This window comes from Eptesicus fuscus, chromosome 15 (genome assembly GCF_027574615.1).
Source record: "Eptesicus fuscus isolate TK198812 chromosome 15, DD_ASM_mEF_20220401, whole genome shotgun sequence".
Taxonomy (NCBI): Eukaryota; Metazoa; Chordata; class Mammalia; order Chiroptera; family Vespertilionidae; genus Eptesicus; species Eptesicus fuscus.
In genome coordinates, this window is record NC_072487.1 from 50820544 (window position 1) to 50832654 (window position 12111).

General features: G+C 39.0%; 1 protein-coding gene across 7 annotated transcripts in view; it reads right to left on the reverse strand.

The window, feature by feature from the left end:
* Nucleotides 1-12111, reverse strand: part of RNF38 (ring finger protein 38) — a 66568-nt gene that overhangs the window by 19007 nt on the left and 35450 nt on the right. For all 7 annotated transcript variants that reach the window (XM_008141905.3, XM_054726835.1, XM_028146062.2 and 4 more), the window contains 2 exons: nucleotides 8721-8934; nucleotides 1561-1728 (listed from right to left, as the gene is read on the reverse strand). In XM_008141905.3, coding sequence (XP_008140127.3) covers nucleotides 1561-1728; nucleotides 8721-8934 — 382 coding nt within the window. The remainder of the gene's footprint in view (nucleotides 1-1560; nucleotides 1729-8720; nucleotides 8935-12111) is intronic.

Here is a 12111-nt window from a genome sequence, read left to right on the forward strand (position 1 = left end):
TCAAGAATTTCATGGAAAAGGCCGATAAATTTAATAAGACCCTCAAGGATATGAAAAAGGACCAACTAGAAATTAAACATACACTGACTGAAATAAAAAATATTATACAGAGACCCAACAGCAGACTACAGGAACGCAAGAATCAACTCAAAGATTTGGAATACAAAGAGGCAAAGGACACTTCTCCAGAGAAGAAGAGAAGAGAATTCAGAAAGTTGAAGAAAGTGTAAGAAGCCTCTGGGACAACTTTAAGCGTACCAACATCAGAATTATAGGGGTGCCAGAAGAAGAGAGAGAGCAAGACGCTGAAAACCTATTTGAAGAAATAATGAACGAAAACTTCCCCCACCTGATGAAAGAAATAGACTTACAAGTCCAGGAAGCACACAGAACCCCAAACAAGAGGAATCCAAAGAGGACCACACCAAGACACATCATAATTAAAATGCCAAGGGCAAAAGACAAAGAGAGAATCTTACAAGCAGCAAGAGAAAAACAGTTAATTACCTACAAGGGAGCACCCATATGATTGTCAGCTGATTTTTCAACAGAAACTATGCAGGCCAGACGGGAGTGGCAAGAAATATTCAAAGTGATGAATAGCAAGAACCTACAAGCAAGACCAGTCTACCCAGCAAAGTTATCATTCAGAATTGAAGGTCAGATAAAGAGCTTCACAGATAAGAAAAATCTAAAGGAGTTCATCACTGCCAAACCAGTATTATATGAAATGCTGAAAGGTATTCTTTAAAAAGAGGAAAAAGAAGAAAAAAGTAAAGATAAAAATTATGAACAACAAATACATATCTATCAACAAGTGAATCTAAAAGTCAAATGAATTAAAAATCTGAGGAACAGAATAAACTGGTGAACATAATAGAATGGGAGTGGATTGATAATTCTCAGGGGGAAAGGGGTGTCTGTGTGGGGGGTACGGGAAGAGACTGGACAAAAATCATACACCTATGGATAAGGACAGCGGGGGGGAGGTAAGGGCAGAGGGGGCGTGGGAACCGGGTGGTGGGAGATATGGCGGGGGGAGGGAGAAAGGAGAAACAATTGTAATAATCTGAACAATAAAGATTTAAAATTAAAAAAACAACAACAAAAAAAACCCCCAAAAAATAGAAAATAGGGGATACCATTTTTATCACAGGCTTCTTATAGTGAGGAATAAAAAGACCAACCATTCAAAGTACCTGTCAAAACCCAGTAAGTGCTGAGACTATTACTGCTGATCACTAACTAGACTTTATTACTAACTAGTCTGATATCCTATGTTAATCCAAGGCCAACCTATATTAAGATTTAATTATAAACTGTGCTGATATATGAAGGAACATGCTTTGACCTTCGGGATATCCAAATATGTATAATTTAATTAATGTAAAAACATACCAAATTTTAAAGCTAACTTATTAAACTGTTACTATAACAAAGCTATTAAGATAGCTAATGCTTTTCTAGTTGGGCGTGAAAAGCTACAGAAGGAAGTCTCTTAGATTTTGTTTTCTTATATTACACACTTAGCCATTCTAAAGAGGGAGTGCACAGACTTACTGGAGGAGGCACACTACAGACAGGGAGGTGCTGTCCACTGAAAACCACAGAGCATCCTGGGACCTGTTGTGTACTGCATGCAGGGATGTGCTGGCCTGTGCAGAGCGGAATCCCATGTGGTGCCACTGTTGTTACTGTATAAGAAACAGGGACGGTGCCCTGATGGAGCTATTAGGAAAAACAGCAAAATGTTAGAATTTTAACTGTTTGAATAAAACATCAACTATTAAAAATCAAAACCTGGTCATTGATTGATTCTCCTCAGGGGCACAGATTTTCATAATGTACTTCTCCAACAGTTTCAACTAAACTATTATTTGTCACTGGATAGAAAAGCTGTTTCAAAAGCAGTTTATGATGCCCATAGAACTGGGACTAAACTCTTCTCCCAAAAAGCTATCATGAAAAGTCCAGGAAAAAAAATGAAATGCTATATTAACTCTTCTAGACTAAATACTTTTCTAAAGAGAAAATTTGGGGAAATGACTGCTTCCATCTTCTAATACCTGGCCACATCCAACAGGAAAAAATTTTTTGTTTAATTGCAACTAGTGAAACAATGAAGAATAGTATTTTTAAAAAGTTAAATAATTTCCTTCTCTTTTGGTCAGTCTTATTCTCATACTACCTGCCTTATGACAATGTTAATAATATATACTCTGCATCTTTCTCCATAAGCATACAAACATATACAAGCATGATTACCCACAAACTGTTGTCATGTTGGTTCTTTTAATAGAAATGAGGTATTACCCTGCAACTTATTTTTCAATTAATATTCTAAATATCTCTTCAGAGTTAAATGCAATCACTCTTTTTGATACTAGCCAGATATTTCAAGTAAACTCACTTAACACAATCCTATCATTCCTATACTGATGGTCATTCTACTTTTCACTCTTTTGTCAATACCAATATAATCCTACCCTATATAATAAAAGCGTAGTATGCAAATTGTCCCCTCGACCAGAGTTCTTCTGGGAGTTCAACCTGGGGGCGGGCCTCCCGGGGGAAGGGAGGCAGGCCCCAGCCAGCGGTGGTGGCAGGCAGCCGGGAGGGAGTACCTGGCCGGCAGCCGGCAGCTGCTAGGGACCCTACCAGTGCACGACTGGGCCTCTAGTTGTAAAAAATGTCATTGAATACGGTATATATATCCTTACATATTATTAGCTCTTATTTGTTTCAGAGGTATTACTGGGTAAAAGGATAACGTATTGCCCTGGGTGGTAGGCATACAATGCAGTGCGCAGGTGATGTTTTATTGAGTTGTACATGTGAAACCTGTATGATTTTGCGAATCAATGTCACCTCAATAAATTCAATAAAAAATAAAATTTAATTTAAAAAAATGAAATAAGTACCTATTGCTTGTCATGTGTAAAAAAAAAAAATCCCCACCAGTCTATGTTTTATCTTTTGCTAAATGCTTTAATGAAAACAAGGGAACTTATATGCATACCAGAGGCCCAATGCACGAAATTCATGCAAGGGGCTCGGCCCTGGCAGCCGAGGCTTTGTCCGGAAGGTCACCGGGCTGTCTGGTCTAATTAGCATATTACACTTTTATTATTATAGATATGGACACAGACAATAGAGTGGTGAAGGCCTGGTGCAGGGTGTCAATGGGAAACAAACAGGGACATCTATAATACTTTCAACAATAAAGAAAAAAATGTTCCAATTTAAAAAAAAAAAATTTTTTTTTCTATCACTATCTTCTATTTAATCTGAATGCAGTTTAAGTGTAGTTTTTGTAGTTTCCTACAAAAAGTAAGTTTATAGTTGTAAGCGAAAGTTTATTCTTTTATTATTTATTAATTATTGTAATATTTTCTAATAGAGGTCTGGTGCACGAATTCATGCACCAGTGGGGTCCCTTGGCCTGGCCTGTGGGTGGGATCGGGTCAAAACAGGCTTTCTGACATCCCCCGAGGGGTCCCGGATTGTGAGAGGGTGCAGGCCAGGCTGAGGGACCCCACTGGTGCACGATCAGGGCCAGGGAGAGAAGCAGGAGGTTGGCCAGCTGGGGTTGGGGGGGCCAAAGACCATGGGAGGGCTCCACGGTATATCCAGCCTGTCTCACTCAGTCCCAATCAGCTGGACCCTAGCAGCAAGCTAACCTACTGGTTGAAGCATCTGCCCCCTGATGGTCAGTGCACGTAATAACAACTAATTGACCGGTCAACTGTTTGCCCCCTGGTCATCAGTACACGTCATAGCCAGCCTTAGCATATCATTAGCATATTATGCTTTGATTGGTTGAATGGATGACTGGACACTTAGCATATTAGGCTTTTATTATATAGGATGATGGCTACATTTTATATTTTTTGCATTTATTAACAAAATATTTTTTTGTTATATTGGAATTAATCACCTTGAAAGACTTCCTAATGTTGAACTTATCCTGCATTTCCAGAATAAACACTAACATTAATTCTTTCAATAATTCTAATAGATTCTTTTGGATCACTAGCTACAATTTATTATTTAAAACATCTGCATCTGTATTCAAAAGGGAAACTAGTTGATAATTTTGTTGTATTGTCTACGAGGTTTCATTACTAAGGTTATGCAAGCTTCATTAAATATACTTGGAAGCCTTCTTTTACTATGATCTGGAATATTTTAAATTGGAACGTAATAAATTATTGGCTGGCTCTTTAGAAATTAGACAATTCAGATGTAATTTCTAAAGACAGGTGTTTTATTATTTCTTTAACTAGAGGCCTGGTGCATGAATTCATGCACTAGTGGGGTCCCTCAGCCTTGCCTGCACCCGCTCGCAATCCGGGGCTCCTCGGGAGATGTCGGAGGCTTGGTGCATGGATTCAGCCTGATCCTGCAGGCCCCGATACCCTTCCCCCGTGAGATTCATCAGTCTTTTTTCTTTTCTTTTCTTCTTTTTATTCTTTTTTAGATTCATCAGTCTTTTCCATGTTTCCATACCTATGCGTTGAGTGTCAGCCCCCTGATGGTCAGTGCGCATCATAGCTACCAGTCAAACAGTCAGACACTTAGCATATTAGCCTTTTATACATATAGATTCCTGCCACAGCTATTGGTTTGTTTAGATTTTTGACATCTTAGGTTGTTCTAATATTTACATATATAATTATTTCACTTCTCAATATATACACCCAACACATAATTTGTCTTAAATGAGATCTCATCTTTTCTGAAATGTGGTCTTTTCCTTTTCTTTGATTTCATCCTTAACCACCTTCTCATTCCCTTCACTTTAGTACATACAACCTAAGTCCAGTATATACTTCTTCATATTTTTCTTTGTGTTCATATATAGTCCAACATATCTATATTTAATTGTCATGCTTTACAACATGGGACATAACACTGCCTCAGTTTTGCTTCTCTTGCTCAATTTCTTGCAGATATTGCTCACATTCCTGGCAGAATTCTGATTAATTTCTTGTAATATTATATTCCATTGTATGAAGAAATTATTTATTGTACTTTTCTACTAATGATAAGCAATCACTGTTTATTCCTGCTTTTCATTTCTATGAATTTGCCTATTCCAGACATCTATACTAATAAAAGGGTAATATGCTAATTAGACCAGGAGACCTTCTGGACAGCCTTCTGGACAAAGCCATGGTGGTGGAGCCAAGGCAGAGGCAGTTAGGGGCGATCAAGCCAGGAGAGGAGGATCAGTTGGGGGCGAGCAGGCCGGCAGGGAGGGTGGTTAGGGGTGATTAGACCGGAAGGGAGGAGCAGTTGGGGCGATAGGCCGGCAGGCAGGTGAGCGCTTAGGAGCCAGCGGTCACGGATTGCGAGAGAGATGTCCGACTGCTGGTTTAGGCTTGATCCCACAGGGGTCCCCAGGGGTCCCAGATTGGAGAGGGTGTAGGCCGGGAAGAGGGAACTTCCCCCCCCACCCGTGCACAATTTCATGCACTGAGCTACTAATCTATACTAATAAAAGGGTAATATGCTAATTAGACTGGGAGAGCTTCCGGGAGACCTTCCCGAACATCCGTCCGGACAAAGCCATCATGGCAGGGCCAAGGCAGAGGCGGTTTAGGGGTGATCAGGCCAGGAGGGGAGGGCAGTTGGAGGTGATCAGACCGGCGTGGGGGGGAGGGGCAATTGAGAGAGAGCAGGCTGGCGAGAGGGAGCAGTTGGGAGTGAACAGGCCAGCAGTGGGGGGCAGTTGGGGGCAATCAGGCCAGTAGGAGGGGGCAGTTGGGGGTGATCAGGCCAGCAGGTAGAGTGGTTAGAGGCGATCAGACAGGCAGGCAGGTGAGCGATTAAGATTCAGCGGTCCCGGATTGCAAGAGAGATGTCCGACTGCCTGTGGGATCGGGCCTAAACCGGCAGTCAGACATCCCCCAAGGGGTCCTAGATTAGAAGGTGCAGGCTGGGCTGAGGGGCCCCCTCTCCCTCAGCAACCCCCCCCCCCCCCCCCGCATGAATTTCGTGCCACTGGTTTCATATAAATGGACATGGACTCTACAATCTGTGGCCTTCCATGATTGGCTTCTTTTACTTAGAATGTTTTCAACATTAACCTATGGTATAGCATGAATTAGTACTTTATTTTTTTAATAATACTCATTGTATGGATACAACATATTTTATCTACTCATCAGTTGATCAATGTAAGTTCCTACTTTCTGTACATTTAGTCTGTATTTAGGCACCATATCAAAAAGTGAGAAAGATACAATTATTTCTTTCAATTTTTTATATCCATTAATTACTACATTATCTTACTGCATTTGGTAGAACTTTTACTATAGCATTAAATAAAAATGGACAGAGTAAAGTATCTCTGTAGTTGTCGATTTGTCTCTCACCAATTAGGATACTTGCTGTTAAGTTTTACTTAAGTAATTTCCTTATTTTATTTTATTCTAGTTTTTATTAAATTTTTGTTGTTGTTTTAATCCTCACCTGAGGATATTTTTTTCCACTGATTTTTAGAGAGTGGAGGTAGGGAGACGAGAGAGAGAGAGAGAGAGAGAGAGAGAGAGAGAGAGAGGGCCGAGGATTGAGCCTGCAACTGAGGAACAAGGTAAGAGGTACATGCCCTTGACCAGAATCGAACCTGTGACCCTTCAGTCAATGAGCCGACTATCAGTTTTTATTACTATTTAACTGACTTTTCAACATCTTTTGATATAATCATGTATGGTTTTCCTTCTCTTCTTTGTTGATGTAATGTACTTTCATATTAAATGATCCTCTCTTACTTGGGAATAAATCTTATTTGGTCATAGGTTATTATTCTTTTTATTTTTTTTATTTTTTAATATATTTTATTGATTTTTTTTTTACAGAGAGGAAGAGAGAGGGATAGAGAGTTAGAAACATCGATGATAGAGGAACATCGATAAGCTGCCTCTTGCACAACCCCTACTGGGGATGTGCCCGCAACCAAGGTACATGCCCTTGACCGGAATCGAACCCGGGACCTTTCAGTCCGCAGGCCGACGCTCTATCCACTGAGCCAAACCGGTTTCGGCGGTTATTATTCTTTTGATACATTGGTAGACTGTGTTTTCTAAATGTCTGTTGAGAAAGTCCTATGTATTTGAGGGTTCTTTCTATTTTTTGAGGGGATTCCCACTTTTACTTGCTTTTAGTATTAGAATTATGCTGGCTTCATAAAATCATTACAAATATTACCTTAAAAAGAAAAAAGCCTGGAATCATTTAAATATTATTAAAATAAGTATTTCTTGAAGGTTAGAGAAAACAGCTGTGAAGCCATCTGGTCACTGTGCCTTTTTAATGGTAATCTCTAATTAGCCTTCACACTACTGTGGTAATTCCAATTTTCCTATTATTCTTGAGTCAATTTTTGAACTTCCTTTAAGTTGTTTTTTGTCTCTCCTCCCACCACCCACCCCAGGTTATATATAAAATTTCATTATCAGTTAGTAATGAATATACTTGAGCACTTATACTTGAATACAATATACTTCTACTAGTTGAAGTGCTCAAAATGGATTAACTCTTAATTCCCCCAACATCCCTTATGAAATAGGTGCTATTTTCATTTTACAACTGGACAAAATTCTTTGAATGTTTCCCATGTGTGGATATATGTCTTTTAATTATGCCATTCTTCTTTGTATTTGTCCTTTGTTTCTTAACCAAGCTCACAATTTTATCAATTTTTCAAAGCATTTTGATCCTAATTTTTTAAAAAGTACAACTTTCTTCCAAGGGAAGCTGTGTAGAATTTACATTTCAATCCTTATAAAAAAATTGAGGCCCAGTGCACGGATTCGGGAACTGGTGGGGTCCCTTGGTGTAGCCTGCAGGGATCGGACCATGGCAGGAGGCAGGTAGGCTCACCAGCCATGAGCCCTGCATCTGGTGCCCATTGGTACACTGAGCAGGGCTCCCGCTGTGGGAGCACACTGACCACCAGGGGGCAGCTCCTGCATTGAGCGTCTGCCCCCTGGTGGTCAGTGTGCATCATAGCTACTGGTCGACCTGTCGAATGGTCGCTTTGGCTTTTATATATATAGATTAGAGGCCCGATGCACAAAGTTCATGCAAGAGTAGGCCTTCCTTTCCCGGCTGCCGGCACTGGCTTCCCTCCGACACCCAGGACCTGGGCTTCCTTCTGGCCACCGGCAGGCACCCAGGACCTGGGCTTCCCTCCCGCCACCGGCAGATGCCCGGGACCCGGGCTTCCCTTGCAGCCCCAGCTTCATCCGGAAGGTTGTCTGGAAGGACGTCCAATCTAATTAGCATTTTATACTTTTATTATTATGGATAATGAACTTGTCTAAGATTGCTTCTTATTAGGTAAAACTGTTTCCTTTTAGATAAAACTAAAAGAAATTTACAATAAAATACAAATAACCTCAATAAACTGCCACCAACTTTTAGCATCTGTATTTCTTGGACATTCTGTCATTACTAGTAGCCGTGTGTATGAATCTGTGCACCAGTAGGTCGCTGCTGCCTATAGCTCTACATCTGCTGCCCCGCCCTCCTGTAGCTCCCCCTTTCCCCTCCCCCCTCATAGCTTGCTGTCCTGCCCCTTCCTGTAGCTTTCCCGCTTGTAGTTTGCTGCCCCACCCTCCTGCAGATCCATGATCCGGTCGTTATGTGGTCGGTCGTTACGCCTCAGGGCCTAACAGTTAGTTAGCATATTCCTCTCTTATTATATAGGATACCTGATCATGTATGTCAACCATTACTGCATTCTGCTGGGGTGGATGAGCAGCAGGGTGTAACAGACGGGGGGATACATTCGGAGGGTGGAAGGCTCGAGGTTCCTCTATTGCTTGCTGCTGTGCATAAGGGAGATGGTGATAATTTTCATCCTGACTAATGGAATTATGTCGAGACAGTCGATCCCTTCTTCCTCTCTGGCGTCTGACAGGAGGACTGTTAACAGCAAATATAAAAAAGGTCATTATAATGTTTAATTATGTGATATATCAGGATTCTGTATTGCCTCTTTTTAAAATCCATCAGTAATTTATGCTAAGGTAAGCTTGAGTATTAAATAATTGCTATAGTTCCCCATCACCTATAAAAACTTACAATGTAAATAAAATATGTTTTTAAATTAAAATATAGTTAATATACAATGTTATCTTATTTCAGGTGCACAAGTTATTCAACATTTAAACACTTAAAGAAATTATTACTGTAAGTTTATAGTAACCATTGGACAACGTTACAAAGCTATCACAATACTCTTGACTATATTCCCTGTTGCCATACATTACATTTCCATGATCTGATTTTAAAACTGGAAATTTGTATTTCTTATTCTCCTTTACCTTTTTTGCCCTCTATTTACTCCCCCTCTGGCAACCATCAGCTTATTACATATACATTACAATGTATATATTTTAAAAATAATGAAAATAAAACTGGTATTCAACTCTGAAAGTATAAATCAATAGCTAACTACTGTCACTTTTTTAATTGCATGAAATTGCTTGTTTATAAACAAAAATTACCAAGTATCAGCAATTTCATATTGTTTTAACCTATTATTTTTCTCCCTTTATTTTCTAAGCATTATAGAACAAAATTTAATCTGCACATACCTTTGTCAGTATTCATTTCACATATGCCTAATGGGAACTTTTACCTAACTTTTGTCTAAAATATACAGAAAGATGTATTTCCTATATGCCCAAAATGACAATTTTTAAAATAAGTAGAAAATTCATGAAATAACTAAAGAACATTTGTTGACAACTACAAATATAACATAATTGAATAAATGCTGAGAATGGAAATGACTGAGAGATAGTGTCAGTATAAATATTCCATTAATACACAGGATTTTCAGTTAGAATCTGATTATTGAAGTAAATCACTTTTACTCTCCATGCACTAGTCATTTACATAGTTTAACACAGATTTAACAAGTATTTTGACTAGACTTTAATTTTCTATTTTCCTATAATTCCACAATTTATCTCAACTGCTTTTTACAATGGCTCAGTACCAATGCAATTTGAAAAAGCAGCAGGTCTCATTATAATGTACTCAATAGTATTGGTAACAGAGGCTCAACAACCCCCTCATAGACATAGCTGCACAGCCACCTCAGCAATCTTTATTGATGGCACGTCACCTTTCTCTCAATTGTTCCACTTTGCACCTCTAAATTTGTTTTCTCTCACTCCCAACTGCTCAATCTTAGAGAAAACAAGGAACACTCCTTTGTAGCATTAACTCCTCAACAGTGCTCTTGATACCATCCCCCAGGTCAGTGGTCAGCAAACTCATTAGTCAACAGAGCCCAATATCAACAGTACAACGATTGAAATTTCTTTTGAGAGCCAAATTTTTTAAACTTAAACTTCTTCTAACGCCACTTCTTCAAAATAGACTCGCCCAGGCCGTGGTATTTTGTGGAAGAGCCACACTCAAGGGGCCAAAGAGCCGCATGTGGCTCTCGAGCCGCAGTTTGCCAACCACAGCCCCAGGTTATTGCTACATGAAATGCTTCTTCCATTTTTATTACTAGCATATCTCTTTTTTTTGCATTTTTCCTTGAAAACCTATATATTGTACTTCATTGAATTTAAGATGCCATCCACCTTAAACTCATTTTTAAAATGTTGTTTCTGAGATAATTTTAATATAGTTTTTGCAAAACCCTCAACCAGCATTCCTTCATGCTAATACCTTCCATTAGCTTAGAAAAATTATCAAAAGAAATAAACCTCATTATCACACCATCAATTAATGAACAAGATGTATTGAGATTTTATCAGTTTTTCCACCAATGGCCCCTGATCACTGTTTTGAAATCCAATGCAGGATCTTATTTTTGCATATAGTTGTCATGTTTCCCAACTTAATTTCTCTAATCTGTTACATTTTCTCAGTCTTTATCTTTCATGACCTTGAAACCTCTGAAGACATAGACATTTCCTCTTTAGAATGTCCCTCAACTTGGGTTTGTCTGATGTTTTCTCATGATCTGCTTGAGGTTATGCATTACTGGACAGGATCCAGAGGTGACATGCTCTTTCAATATATCACAGTAAGGAGCACAGTACATCAGTATGTATCATTGGTATATATTTATATATCACTGGCCTCTTGGCTAACTTGGTGTCTGCTCCAACACCCTCTACAAAAGCATTCTTCCTTCATAATTACTAATCTGCTTCTACTGAAAGTTTGTCAATAATTTTAGCATGCATGAATGAATGGTCAACAATCATTATGATATTCTAATAGTGATTTTCTAGTCCCCTTATTTCTTATACATGTATTAACTGGAATTCTTTAAGGAAGAGCTGTCACATATTTCCCATATATTTGTTTACTGTTATTTATAATCATGGGCTCATGGATATTTTATTATTTTGGTTATAATATACACTACTGTTTTATTTTGTTGTTCAAATTTTTTCAACTTTACCCAATGGGAGCACTTTCAAGTTCAGTTCCTGCGCCCTTTCACTATGTCCTTACCCTTTTGAGCACTTCCTTAATATCTGACACCACAATATGCTGCGGTTTATCTCATATTTTCCCTACACCGGTTCTAGAATTAACCAGGTCTCCAAAGAGCCTTGGAATCTTTAATTGTAGAGTGGCTGATACTTTGAAACCAGGTGTGCTCACTGCTACATGGGAATCATGCCACTGTTTCTAGTCTCTAAGAGAACATAAGAAATTTTATCTGTGCATACTAACTCATGTATTTGCACATAACTTATCTTTATATCTGTACGAGTATTTTATTTTATTTACTTTCTAGAGGCCCAGTGCACAAATTCATGCATGGGTGGGATTCGGCTGGGGGGAGGGGCCGTGGGCAGTTGGCGGGCTGGCCCCACCCCCTGGTTGAACTCCCAGTCCAGGGGACAATTTGCATATTAGCCTTTTATTATATAGGATTTGAAGAACTAATTGGCTTTAATTAAGTAATTCATGAATACAGCAGCAAGTATCCCATATAGCAACTAGATGGGTGCTACCTACAAAAGTATTTTAAAGGACTGTTTTATGTATCACAAAAAAAGATGAAAAACATTTTCAATTAAATTATGAGATAGCATCATTTTAAAGTCTTTATTTGAT